We start from the raw sequence: 14,155 nt of genomic DNA, 5'->3' as shown, positions 1-14,155 counted from the left end.
ACTGTCAAAGGTCCTTGAATGTCTTGTTTCAGGCTAGGTTTAAAGCAGCACAGAAAGCAATAGTGGGTTTAAATTAATCTATTAATCAAGCAATTCATTAATTGCTGATTGAAAATTTAGATTTTAATTGGATTTTAATCAGACTTGACACCTGTGAAAAGGGTGTTGACTGCTGATGGCATTAAAGTAAACAATTCACACATCTTTCGATCAGGCAGCATATTTAAGATTATTTTCGATACAATAAATACTGTGTTTGTGTTAATTAGATGAGGGAAATTATCTTGATTAAATATGCTCCCATATAATATGCACTAAATCAGTAATGTTTATCTTAAACATATAAACATGATTTGAAAGAAAAACAATTAACTGACTAAAGAATTTAATTAAAAATGTAAGTGCCCTGAAGACTTCATAATCTAAAGACCATTGCCTATGTTATTATTCCAGACATTTCCCCTCTAAACTATGTGTTCGGCATGTTTCCTAAGACAGACTATTCAACGTACCACTTTAAGACATGTAATAAAGACTGATGCTTTTCAGTAAGGTCCTAGCCATGCCTACTCAGAAGTAAACCCCCCTGAGGTCAATGGGGCTTGCTGCATGATAGCTAGAGGATTGCAGCCTCAACAACATGTCTGTGTCATTCACGTTAAAAAGGGGAGGGGTGTCTGGCTTCTGCATCTAAAGATGAACACAGGAGAGGAGAGCTTCACTATACTACTTCTGCCTTCCTTTTCCCAGCATGTACACAGCCACAGTACACTGGAAATGATGCCTTATGAGGAACGGCTAAGGGAGCTGGGCATGTTTAGCCTGGAGAAGAGGAGGTTAAGGGGTGATATGATAGCCATGTTCAAATATATAAAAGGATGTCACATAGAGGAGGGAGAAAGGTTGTTTTCTGCTGCTCCAGAGAAGCGGACACGGAGCAATGGTTCCAAACTACAAGAAAGAAGATTCCACCTAAACATTAGGAAGAACTTCCTGACAGTAAGAGCTGTTCGACAGTGGAATTTGCTGCCAAGGAGTGTGGTGGAGTCTCCTTCTTTGGAGGTCTTTAAGCAGAGGCTTGACAACCATATGTCAGGAGTGCTCTGATGGTGTTTCCTGCTTGGCAGGGGGTTGGACTCGATGGCCCTTGTGGTCTCTTCCAACTCTATGATTCTATGATTCTATGATTCTATGATCCCAGGCACTTTTCCTGAGGGCCCCTTTTGATTCCCACCACACCACTTTATATGTGACTACATGGGTGTAACCAAAGGGGGTTAGATCCACAAATATTATTGAAAAGCATTGAAAGTACTCAATTATCTGACATTCTGCCCCGACCCCCCAGCAGAAACCTGCCCCCCGCAATGTCCTATTCATGGGGTATTTTTACCCGTGACTTTGATTTCCCAAGGAAAGCTCAACAACTTTGGCTGCCCCCCAAAAAATCTTGACTACGCCCATTTGTGAATAGAGAAGACATGGGGGTCAGGTCACAATACTCTTGAGTTTGACCAAGAGAGCAGATACAAACATGCAGAAAATCACATGGAAACTCATTTGCCTCTTCAGATTACAACCCAGAATTGTTCGTGCTCATCCTCAACATGCTACTGTCAATGTAGATTGATTCTAGATTCTGCTGTTCGCAAGGGTGGGTGTGGTTACTTGATATGCATTTGAAAATTCTCCCCTTTGTTAAGTTATTCCATACCCTCCAACATTTCTCTGATGAAATTAGGGACACCCTACCATACGGTCCAACATAGGGATGTCCTAAGGAAAAGTGGGACATTCCGAGATCAAATCAGAAACTGGGATGGCTTTTGTAAATCCAGGCCTTATAAAATAGGGACACTTGGAGGGTCTGTTATCCACACCTTTTCCTCCCTGCACATGCCACAGGTGAATGAAGAAGGAAGCGGTGATTTGTGGTCTTGGTATGTACACAGCCACAATGTCATTTGCCAGGTGTCCACACACATGCACATTCCCAAGACTGCCTGCATCTCTTTTCATGTTTTCAAATGGACACTCTGTTGGGCTAATGCATAATCAACCTGCAATGCTTTTTTTTATTTTCAGAATGAAAATGGTTGCTCAAAAACCAGTTTCATGGGCAAAAAATATGCAATGCATCCAGACTGTGTGTGGATTACATAAATAAAACAAGTAGTCAGTTTCCACTGATTCTAGAATAAAATGTTGTGTATACACAACCTCCGTTTCTTGTGTGCGCTAACAATTCTAGTTACTCACATGCTTCTTATTTTGGTTCATTTCCCTTTTAAGAGCAAGAAAGAAAAGCATACCTTCTTTCCTTTCTTTCACTGGGGCCTGGAGGAGATATGGCAGCTGTGGCTTTTCATCAAAGGTCAGCACAGAGCACAGCTAACAAAGTGTCAATAAAATACATTCTGACAGCAGTAGTCTCTGTCTGCCAATGCTAAATTAAGAGCTGTCCAACAAATTGGAAACCTTCACAAAACCAAATCAGGAATGTCCTCAATTGCACCATGGTTTTATTTCTGAAAAGAAATTTAGAGATCCTTAGGCAGCAGGCTCTGCCTTACTATCAATTAAGACGGAAGCATTTATTTGACTGTTTCATAAAACAAGGGAATATATGACTACGAAATAATTAAAGGAATTTGGTGCAGAGTGAATCATGAGTCTGTCATTTAGTAATCAGCTTGTAGGGAATCTCCTACAGCCAGACATTTATATTACATAGATTTCCTAGTGTCTGTTTGCTGTGAACACAAGACTAAGGACTTGACCTAATGCATTTGTAAGCAAGCAAGCAATTGCATTCTCTTTCTCACACACTACATGATAGTCAGGAAATATATAAGAGGTGCTTCTTTCTTTCAATTTTGCTGTTAATTTTGGGTATGTAACTGATTGTTCTAAGGCATTCAACTATTTAATATGAAAGGTTTACATTCTGTATCCTTCAAGATTAAATCAGAATTAGCTTTTAAACTTGAATCACCTATTAGCTCTAATATATAAAGAAAGTCAACTACTGTAATACAAAATTCTGGAGCTATAGATGTTTTTCGCCTCTCGGTGCTGAAAATTACCTGCAGCTCCTTCTAGGCTACATGCAATGGCCAGCTAGTGGAGCAGCAAAAGAAGAACGGTTTAGATCAAAATGTTTTCTTAGGAATATATCTTGCTTACAGAAATATTTGTGCATACAGGATATTGTTTTTGCTCTGTGCTTCCATACTTGACTCACACGCACTGAACATTATATTTGTTAATAAAAATGTAAAGATAGTTGAAGGAATTATTTTGATTATTTGATTTGATTATTTAATTTCTATACAGCTTAATATATTAAAAATAGATCTGAGCAGTGTACAAAAAAACCCTGAAGCAACAACACATAGCTTAAACAAAACATGACAAAAATACACAGTTGTGTATAAAAATGTTACATTAATACAATTTTACTAATATATATTAGTAAATTCATATGGTAGTCAATTCATTTTCCTTCTGTCACACCCTCACTCTCTGGGTTTCTCACCAAGCAGGGTCCAAACTCTCAGCTCACTCACAAAAGTCTCACAAGAAGAGTTCCTGGAAACAGTGGACATCACCCTAGTCTGGACTTGTTTTTTATGGGCAGGCCCAAAGTGGCTGGTGATGTCCTAGACTAGGGTGATGTCCTCAGTTGCTCTCTTCACACCCAGTTCCCAGTACAGCAGGCTTGATGAGTTTCCCAGGGGGTCCAGAGGATGTGAAAAGGTCCCTCCTCCACTCACAGCTCTTTCTTCACCCTCTGCCCTTTCCTTCTCCTCCATGGGAAAGCCCATAGACTTATTTGGCTAGCACCACTACAATGGATGCTCCTGAACTGCATACAAATGCATGGAGCTGGACTTGTACGCCAAGTGTGTCTTGGATCCTAGCAGATTTGACTTCACAATGAACTGTGCTATTCTTCAGGATGCTTCTGGCTGAGAAAAAATATATTTCTAGGTTCGCTGTGCTAGGAGGTGTTAGGTAGGGTGCACTTGTTTTCATGCAACAAAATGTACAATTGCCATGTGCCCTTAATTCTAAATCTCCGTTGTCCTGTGTATGGCTCTTATTCACGCACTTCCATTGAAAATATAGGGGGTGCTTATGTCAGACCACATAAGATTACCCAAATGGTTATTTATTTGCAAAACTTCAAACTTGTACCAAAACCAGAAGTTAATGTGTTAACCCTCAACAAATAAAAATTGGGGGAATTCCCTGTCACTTTTTATCTATGATATAATACAGCTTTCTATATAAAGGGCATTCTCATATTAAATTCTAAGGGGTTTAAAAAAAAAATCAGTGTCAGCAGGTGGAAAATATGCAGCAGCTATTGCTTAGGTAATAAGCTAAGAATGAGCAAGTTAATCAAATCTATACACATATGTGGCTATTTTTGTTTTTATCGCTCTGTTAAAATGATTAACTATAGCTGCAGTCCTAAACACACTTACCTGGGAGTGAACTCCATTAACTCAATAGGACTTAATTCTGAGTAGACATGGTTAGGATTGAACTGCAACTTACCAAATCAATTATGTACTTTAAATAGATTTTTTAAAAATAGTGTGAAATGTGTATATATTTGAGCTATAAATTGAAATTTGACTAATTTATTTGTGGCTTGGGATAAATTATATTTTTTTAGTTTATACTGCATGTTTAAAAAGGCTTGTCTGTGGAATACGTTCTGCCATTGTGACTAAGCACTTGGGGAAGTTGTTTGAACAGCAAAAATAAACGTAAAAAATAAAGTTTGAAATTCATTGTAAAAACTTCAGTAGGGAGTCTGCACTGCCCTTTCAATAATAACAAATAACAAATATTTGTGTGTTACAGAAATAAAGTGAGGAAAGGAAGACGTCTGTAAGATGCAAAGTCTTGTGGAAATATCTAGGATGGAAGTAAATAATTAATAGCCTCAAGGAAGCATGCTAGACATTGCTTTTCCTGCTTTATAGTCATTAACAGCATTAAAACAACATCTTTCATTTCACTGGCAAATATGATGTCCATTACTAATATGAAAGAATTTTTCACTTGTGTTTGATTGAAAAAAAAAGTGCTTTTAATATTTTAGTATTACCATCAGCCAGAAAAAGCAGCTTCCTGTAGCCAGGACAGCTGAGCAACAGGAGTTGGTAAAAGCTTCCAAAGCCATTTTTATTTTTATTTTTTTTTGCAATCTATGGCAGCTTCAGCCTGTCCTTCAGTGAAGTTCTCTTCCAAAGCCGATAATTAAATTGATTCACCTTTAACAGCCTGATCCTATGCATATTTACTCAGAAATAAGAACCTGTATATTCAACAGGGTTTTCTACCACAAAAAATGAACGTAAGTCTAATAAAAGTGAGCAATTCTTGTTACATTTCCAACTCACTCAAACTGTTTTCATTTTAACCTTCTATCACTGGCAATGGTGGGTGGGACCCATTGGGACTGGGGGCACAAAAGGCAGGGAAGGCAATAGTAGGTGCAGCTGGATCTAATGATAAGTAGATCCACAACCAATGACAGGCAGGGCCAACTAATTTTGTCTTGTCCTCCTCTCTACTGACTTATTCAAAGGCAACACTAAGAATGAGAAAGGTGACAGGCATTGCCCTTCTTGGGACTGGTTGTAAGTGGTTAAGAGCGGTAGACTCGTAATCTGGGGAACCGGGTTCGCATCTCCGCTCCTCCACATGCAGCTGCTGGGTGACCTTGGGCTAGTCACACCTCTTTGAAGTCTCTCAGCCCCACTCACCTCACAGAGTGTTTGTTGTGGGGGAGGAAGCGAAAGGAGAATGTTAGCCGCTTTGAGACTCCTTAGGGTAGTGATAAAGCGGGATATCAAATCCAAACTCTTCTTCTAAGAAGGCTGGCTAAGATTGGTGGGGCCACTGATCACTTGTGTTGCATCTGCCATTATAGTTCTCTTACAGCAGATTTGCACATTGAGCAAGGTATATTCTACATTTGGACTAATGATATTCCCACCTATGCACCACCTATGCACACAAATACTCACTAGTTATTAGCACTCCCAACTCTGTTACACTTGATTTTAGCCAAGGTTAACTTTGCACATGTGGGAAAAGTCTGACATTATAGATCACAAACATTATGTTTCAAACATGCATATATGTTGGTACGGTCACTTTCTTGAAAGTCAGGTTCAGATCCATGCTCGGCCATGAAGCTCCCCTGATGTGCAAGTTTCCTCTAAGCAGGGAACTTTTTTGCATAGAAGGAACATTTTAAGTATGATTTACGCTGCAGAATTATATCACATCATTGTGCATAAAATCTAAAGCAGCTTTAAGGGAGTGCTGAGAAGATCTAAACATGAGGTTCCTATGTTGCAATTTAAGCGCTTGAACATCAAAACAAAATTGTGAAAAACAAGACCCTGAGAGAGAGAGATTTAGCATGGGGCATTCATTATTCCAAACCACACAACAATATGGTCCTTATCTCTGAAAGCGTTTTTTACTGATACAGGGCCATGTTTGCATACAATACCAAACCACAAATTAGTACTACACACACACAAGCAAAAAGAAGACTGAATGAAGTGCCGGTCAGACTTGCATGCTTCCTCAACCCTCTCCTTTGGAGGAGTGCTTTGCCATAGTTTGTTTGATTTCCCATGATTCCTGGTTTGTCCTTAGGAACAAACCAGAGACAGTGGTTTGAACCAAACTCTAGTTAGTTTCAAAGCAAGCAAAATTCAAACCACAGGTTGTGAAGCTGCCTTGTTTGACTCAGCATAGTTTGTTTTAAACCACAGCCCCTAGTTTGTTTGAAAGAACAAGACAGGAATCGTGGGAAATGAAATTAACCTTGCTGGGGTCCTCCTTTCAGTTGCATGGAAATGAGCACACCCCTCTGCTTGTGCACACAGCACTAAACTACGGTTTAGCATTAGTACATATGAATGCAGCCTAAAGTGGCCTGGTTCACATGCCACAGTAATCCAAGCCATGGCTTACTAGAACAGCACAAATGTGTGGGCTTCTGGAGAGAATCCTGATCACACTAACATTGTTCTTCCTTTTTTACTGTCACACCATGCTGAGCTGAGCCAATTTTTGGCTGAGCCTATCTTCCAAAACTGGGCTTATAATTAAGCTCTCTCCTCACTAATGATGAGCTTTAGCCTAGGATAAACCTTGGCTTGCTGTAATGTGCAACCCAGACAGTTGGCCCCACTGTGATATCCTTCTGTCATGCAAAAGACTAACATAGGTTTACTTAAGCTGCAGATGGTAAACACCAATTGGATGTGCATTCCAGAAAAAGAAAAGCCTCATGCAGATAACATCCTAACTGTTATTACAAGCAAGAGAGATTACAGCAAAGAGTGAAGCAATTTAAGAAAATTTTAATGTTTGCTTTCATACGCTCCGAAGTTTTACTTACTGCAGAAGATTATCTCAAGAGGTTTCTAACATGCATTAGATAGAAGCCGTACTCAGAAAGAAATACATGCTGCCCAATTCTTTCCCACATTTTCTCGAAACACAGCTTCTACCAAGTTCAGTGGAGCTTGCTCACTAGTAAGGATTGCTCTAGTACTTAGTTGAACATTACAATTTCCAGTGTGCGGGGAAACCAGTCACACTGCCCTAAAACCGCCTCTGGTTCATTCCAGGTGTTTGGTGCTCATGCAGGAGGCTCCCATACAGACCCAACCATGCTGCCACCCTGCCGTGCCTCTGCACTGATCCAATAAGTGGCAGCAGGGCTGCTGTCAGGAGGGCAGTGGTATGCAAGAATCCTACCATGCTGGCTGCTCCTTTCCTCATGCAGGCAAGTTTCCACATGACAATGTAGGCCTCAAAAATGCCAGCCTGTACCTTTCCCCATTTAAACTTTAAGTTCACCCTTTTAGAAGAAAATCCACCAGGTTTTTTAAAAAAAAACCATGTTGCCAATGACCCATTTTCAATATCCGAAGAAGCTATTTACGGTATTAAGCCCTCATCTGGAAGCACCAGCAGCCTTATTCAAGAGGGAATCTTCAGACAGAAAGGCTTGTATTACATTTCTGACTAGAACCTCAAAACAATTTTGTCTGGAATTTCAATCTGATTTGCAACAACTCTCTAAAGCGCTTGCACAACTGTAGTAAAGTGTACTTAAGATGCAACCAAATAGTAAAAGCGCTTTTTCAACTAAGATATTAGTTGTGTGTCAATGGAGAATGTGGTGAATTGACTGTAAACAAACTGTACATTATACACTTAAAAAAATGCATACAGGAAATGCATAGAGTACATTTTATTGCTGTAACAATTACTTAGCGTTAACTACATCATTACCCAACAGTGAACTACGAGTATAGATTTTCCTCAAAGGAAAGGCATCTAAAATCATTATAATACAGCTGGGAATACAACGTTCATCTTATGCATTGTGCAGAACTGGAAAACACAGCCACTTCAGCATCAATTCATTTTTACGTAATACTCTGCAACTGGCAACCTATCAGGGAAATAACATGCCATTATGGGAGTTATCTAGCTATGGGATCAGCAACATTTTGAACATCAAGCAATACGGTGCATGTTATGGACACGTTCAATAATATTGATGTATGCTGCATAAAAAGATATCCATGTAGTTGATCCCTGTGTGGCGTGTACCAACACCGAAAATTCTCCAGTTGCTATTAGTTTCCCTCATCACATTTTAACTATCTACTGTTAACGAGGCCAGAAATAATTCTAATGACTGAGAAGGCCATCCTACAGTCACCCACCTGGAACTCAATGGGGGTTTGAACTCAATGGGGTTTACTTCTGAGTAGACATGGATCTATGGACCGCAATAAAGCTGTGTGCGCGAGTAGACGTATATAGAATCACACCGTATTCCATAAACTCGTGACTACAAAGCACTATAAAAGGTTGCTATTTGGGCAGCTTTCCTTTTTAAGTGAAGCAGTCGTCTAATGCTCTAAGCTCTTCTGTCATTAGCTTAAGTACCCAATCATCATAAATATATTCCGAAGCACAATAAGGCTTGCTCTTGCCACACAGAAAATTAAGACATTAAGAGCGTTGTCCTTTGCCACAAAACGACTTTCGCCTAAGTGTGTATTTTCCCATCTTATATTTGGGGATGGACAGCAACTGTGCTTAAAAAACAACAAAAGTCTGTCAAAGCCATTGAGCCTAAAATTAGATCCATGTCGTTTATCTTGGTGAGGGAGCACATCCTGGGAGGCAGGAATCCTGTAAATTTCAATAACAAGAGATTGCTCACCATAACGGATTGGGAGGGAAGGACAGTGTTGCATGTATGCACTTCCTGCAATCACAAACAAGCCTGTGCTTCTCGATGCAGACTGCCCTGTGGTGAAACTGCAAAGTTATCAATATCTGTGCTTTCAAGCTGGGGTGGGGAACTTGTGACTTATGGGCACATGTCGTCTTAGCCTAATTTCATGTGGCATATAGGCATGGGGTGGTACAGAGAGAGAAAGAGAAGAATGAGACATGGATAGCAGAGAGAAAGGGGCTCTACTATTGCACTCCATGATGAACTGCAGACCCAAAATTTACTTTTCCTGTAAAGTCAATGGCCTTTCATAGGAAGGCCATTGACTTTACAGTCGAGATTCCACTGGGCGACATCTGGTTTTCAACATTGTAATATATCACCAGCTAAACATCGCGATAGATGAACGTATCGCGATGACTGAAATAAGCATGGAGCTACGTAGAGGCATTGGCTGGCTTCATGGTTTTTCCTACATCGTGATTTCTGCAGAGAAAGCGTGCACAAACACACACATCACGATTCACAATATATTGCCTGGTCAAAAATTATCAAACTGATATCATGATATGGACTTCAAACCAGTTTTGGACGATATGATGCCCAGCCCTACTGGACAATATTCACTGACAGTACTATTACTATCATGTCACTATTCTGACATATGCAGTCTTGAAACCATTGATCAAGATACCCATTTTGTGATAAAATGCTGCATAATATCAGCAATTAAGCCAAGCCCAACTATGCAGTGCTGATATTGCCAAGGTTGCAGATTCAATCCCCAAATGGGACAGCTGCCTATGGATTAGAGAGGTGATCCTTGAGGTCCCTTCCAACTCTATGATTCTAATAAAAGGGTAAATCACACCTGCCTATATATATATATATATATATATATATATATATATGCAGACAATTTAAGAATTGAGAGTGGAATATAAATTATATTTAGGCCTTGCCACAACAAACCAAGTAGCTCACACCATACACCTCTGTATTGCATCTATGTTGACTGTTTTTGTGGTAAAAGCTAAGATAAAGTGATCAGTTCAAAATAGGGTGATTCAGTGACGTGACCTATAACCTGATGAGTGATCATGAAACTAATAGATTTTCTGTGATATATGAAAGAGTACAATAGGCACAAGGCATGAAAAATCAGTGACATTAGATGAAATACAAAGGGACTCTAATTTTGAATACACTTGCAGACCAATCATGAGCAATAGCCTATTAAGTGTCACTATTGTGTTGCTGTCTAGGCAGATACGTGATATTCACATAAGGCAACCAGCATCATTTTAAATCCATAAGAACCATCAAACAATTTGAATTACTGACAGATAATACCCAAGACTACTTAGCAAATTATGTTTAGATACTTTCTGAGTTCAACTAGCCTCCTGACTAGTTTTGTTATGTTACTTTCAATATTAAATACAGTCTGCAAAGAACACAATTTCCACTGTAAAGGAAATTAACAGCACAGTCCTATATGAATGTCTACTTAAAAATAAGTCCCAATGAGTTCAATGGGACTTATTCCCGGCTAAGGGGATATAGAATTGCAGCCTCAATTTTTCTTCTCCCCTCGCTTTTCTGACCACAGAAAGCAACACAGCCCTAATATTACCATCCCTTCCTCTTCTTGTTGAGTAAAAAAACCTCTAAATTTTACAGTCTATAAGGATCTGAGAGTTTTAAAACAGAAAACAATCTAGGAGTAATCATTATAGCTTAGCAGTAAGTCAAGAATGGGTATTTCTCAATGAAAAACACACATAATGTTAGCCACAGTATTTCCATCAGGAAAGCTATAATGACTAACTTTCGCAGGCTAGTAACATATTGTGTATTACATTTGCTGTTTAAAATTCCAAGGAGTTCAATGGGGTTTTCTTCTGAAATAAATGCTTTAGTTCTATATAACTGGTGTAGGATTACAGCCATTGTCTGGGTTTAAAAGATCCAACATTAAACAAGCATGCATGACATGATCACAATATCATTTTTTTAAAAGGGAAAATTCACTGTCAGGCTTGTTTGCCCAGATTATTTTGATATATGTTCTATGGGAAGAAGCGCATCACCAAATACTACATACATTCTATATCAACAGAAAGTAGATCACGTGTACCATTAAGGAAATGAATTACTGCATATTTATTTTGTTATTGCATTTCTATCCCATCTTTCCTCCAAGGAGTTCAAGGTGGCATGTGGTTTTCCCACTCTTCATATTATCCTCACAACAACCTTGTGAATTAAGTTTAGGCTAAAAGTTGGCTGACTGGCCCAAGGTCACCCTGTAAGCTTCATAGCCAAGTGGGGATTTGAACCCTGGCCTCTAAGGTCCTAGTCTGGCCACTCGACAACTCTTAAACATACCAGTACAACAAGAGATAAGACTACAAAGGTTTCCCTTCTTCCAGAAAGTCAGTCTCATCATCATCCAGCCACCATCAGACAAATTCCTACACTCCACGAAGCGTAATAGTAGCACCAGAACAGCATCCTTTGAAAGGAAGGACAAGCAGGGAAGGAACAGAACTCTCCTGTAGCAAGCAATCGGTGACTTAAGATACACACGACCAAAAATTTAAACTAACACACATTGTGGCTGTGAGCACACTCCCTTTTACTCTACATCCAGTGCATTCCCCACCACTGGTTTGCGAAGTGGTGTCCACGACATTAGCTGCAATCCATATCTGTCCTGTGTTTTGATGCGTCTTCCCGAAAACCAGCTTTGATCTGAACTGAGAAATAAAAACCAACTAGCTGTAATGTGCACACAAGCCTGTGTGCCTTAACAAAACCCAGAACATAGATAGAATACAACCATTTCCATTCATTTTAACTCGTGCATGTACTTAACTGTCTTTTGAAGCACATATAAAATGATTAAACTGTAAAGGCCATATACAACAGAAAAACCAGCACAGTCTGAAGTGGCACTTGATAGTGGCACAAAGTAGTACCACACACACCATCTTCACGGCTGACACAAGTACTCTCGTACTAATAATACAAATGCAGATTGAAAAATTAGGGAGCAATAATCCATATGCTAGATGGCATCAACTGCCAACTACTGGACCTATTCCGGACTTTGGACCGCAAGCGCTTTGGAAGGTGGCGAAGAGGAAGAAGCGCTTTCCACCTGGAGTCATTAACGATATTTCTAGAAATGCTTTCTGTCCGCTGCCAAATGCTTCTTGGAAATGCAGTAATTTCTACAGGAATGGGCACAAGGAACAGTCCAGGGTGAAAGGGCAGGTAGGGCTGAAGAAAGAAAAAAATGGGGGCATTGAATGGACTGAGAGGCAGCAGTTGGGATGGTGGAAGGCAGAGCCAAACTGAGGTGAGGAAGAAGGTAGAAGCGGGGAAAGCAGAGGGGTGCAGTGAGCAAAACAATCACGTTGAAGGAGGCGAGGGAAGGAGGAGGCAAGTAGAGCTGTGGTTTAGAAGATGCAGGGCAGGGGAGAGCAGAACTGAAATGCAAAATGTAAAAATGAAAGGAGAGGATAAGAGATAGGAGCTGCAGGGTGTAGAGACAAGAGACATGAGGCACAGACCCAAGTGAGTTCTGAAGGATGGAAAGGGAGGGCGCGCACGGGGGGGGGGGTTCCCCGCAAGAAGGAAAGACAAGCGGAAATTATTGGAGAGGATAAGAATGGGATACTCTTTTATTATGATGATCAATATTTGCCTCCAGGTGTGGCCCTTCGTCATGAAAGGAGAGTCCCTGCCTCCTGCTCTCCCCTTAAACTCTGGGGCAGAAGTGAGATGGAGGACCTACCCTCACCCAGCCACCCCTCAACAACACCGATTTTCACACATACACAGACGCGCGCACACCCAAGTTTAAAACGGCATCCTCACCAGAGGGAGTCCAGGTCCCATTCCTGCAGGAGAGCCAGGTCGAAGCTGTCCATGGTGAGGTCGGAGGAAGGATATGTCATCGCTGCTCAGCTGCAACCGCGCAGCGCCCAAGGTGCATCTTAGCAGCGCCGCGGGTGGGCGAGGGGCGAGGAGAAGGAGAGACGGGGGGGGGCCTTCCGTGCGCCCCTCCCTCTTCCCTGAGAGAGGAGGAGGAGGGAGGAGACGCAGCGGCTACAAACCGTCTCCCCGCCTTGCTCTCAGGGAAGCGCCACCGCTGGCCCGCGCAAGCGGCTGCTCGCTCCTCTGGAGCGCCTTTCCCCTCAGCCGTCTCTCTCTGGCCGCTTCCTTCCTTCCCCTGCGCGCGCTCTTCTCGCCCTCTCGCTCTCCAGCGCGCGGGGATGTGTGCAGCGTGTGACTCGCTCAAGCTGGCGCCCTCGTTGGGAACGCTGCAGCAGCAGCAGCAGAAGCAGCAGCAGCCCTCAGCGGCTAGCTCCTCGCTGGAGGAGCCATGTGGTTTTTTTTAAAAAACAACGCACAGACAAAACAAAAAAAACACAAGAGAAGCCCGGTTTCTGCTTCTCTCTCTCTCTCCTCTCTGTCCCCGCTTTGTTTCCTTTCCGCGCTTCAACCCTCGCGGTTTTCTTTTCTCGCTCGCTTTTTCTTTAACTGCAACGGAAATCCGCTGCGCGTCGGTGTGCTCAGAACCAGAGGTGATAGCAAAACAATGCCACAAATGCTCAGGAGAAATCAGCACCGCTTACTTGAAGCTCTCTCACTTTTCTGTCAGAATAATAATGTAAATATGCCCATATCCCCTCCCCCGCCGCCCCACAGGCACCTACTCCTTTCTCGTGGGGATAAGGCAGAAGTCTCAGACAGGGGCCATTTGGTTCCTTCAGCAAGGAGAAAGGGTTGTGGGTTTTTTTATTTTGTTTCTGAGGTGAGGGAAAGCACCAGTCA

The 14,155-nt window shown here is 41.3% G+C and overlaps 1 protein-coding gene across 5 annotated transcripts in view; it reads right to left on the bottom strand.

The window, feature by feature from the left end:
• AFF3 (ALF transcription elongation factor 3) overlaps positions 1–14,155 on the bottom strand; it is a 239,607-nt gene that overhangs the window by 212,998 nt on the left and 12,454 nt on the right. Inside the window, exon 1 of one of the 5 annotated variants that reach the window (XM_083610447.1) lies at positions 13,196–13,906. The exons of 2 other annotated variants lie outside the window; for them this stretch is intronic. In XM_083610447.1, the coding sequence (XP_083466573.1) occupies positions 13,196–13,275 (80 nt within the window). In that variant the 5' untranslated portion in view covers positions 13,276–13,906. Of the gene's footprint in view, positions 1–13,195; positions 13,907–14,155 lie in introns of those variants that run through there. 2 more of the 5 variants (XM_083610446.1, XM_083610445.1) reach the window with 2 other exon arrangements.

The sequence above is a fragment of the Podarcis filfolensis genome (genome assembly GCF_964270895.1).
Source record: "Podarcis filfolensis genome assembly, chromosome: 4".
Taxonomy (NCBI): Eukaryota; Metazoa; Chordata; class Lepidosauria; order Squamata; family Lacertidae; genus Podarcis; species Podarcis filfolensis.
This window is presented reverse-complemented; position numbering and strand designations above follow the sequence as displayed.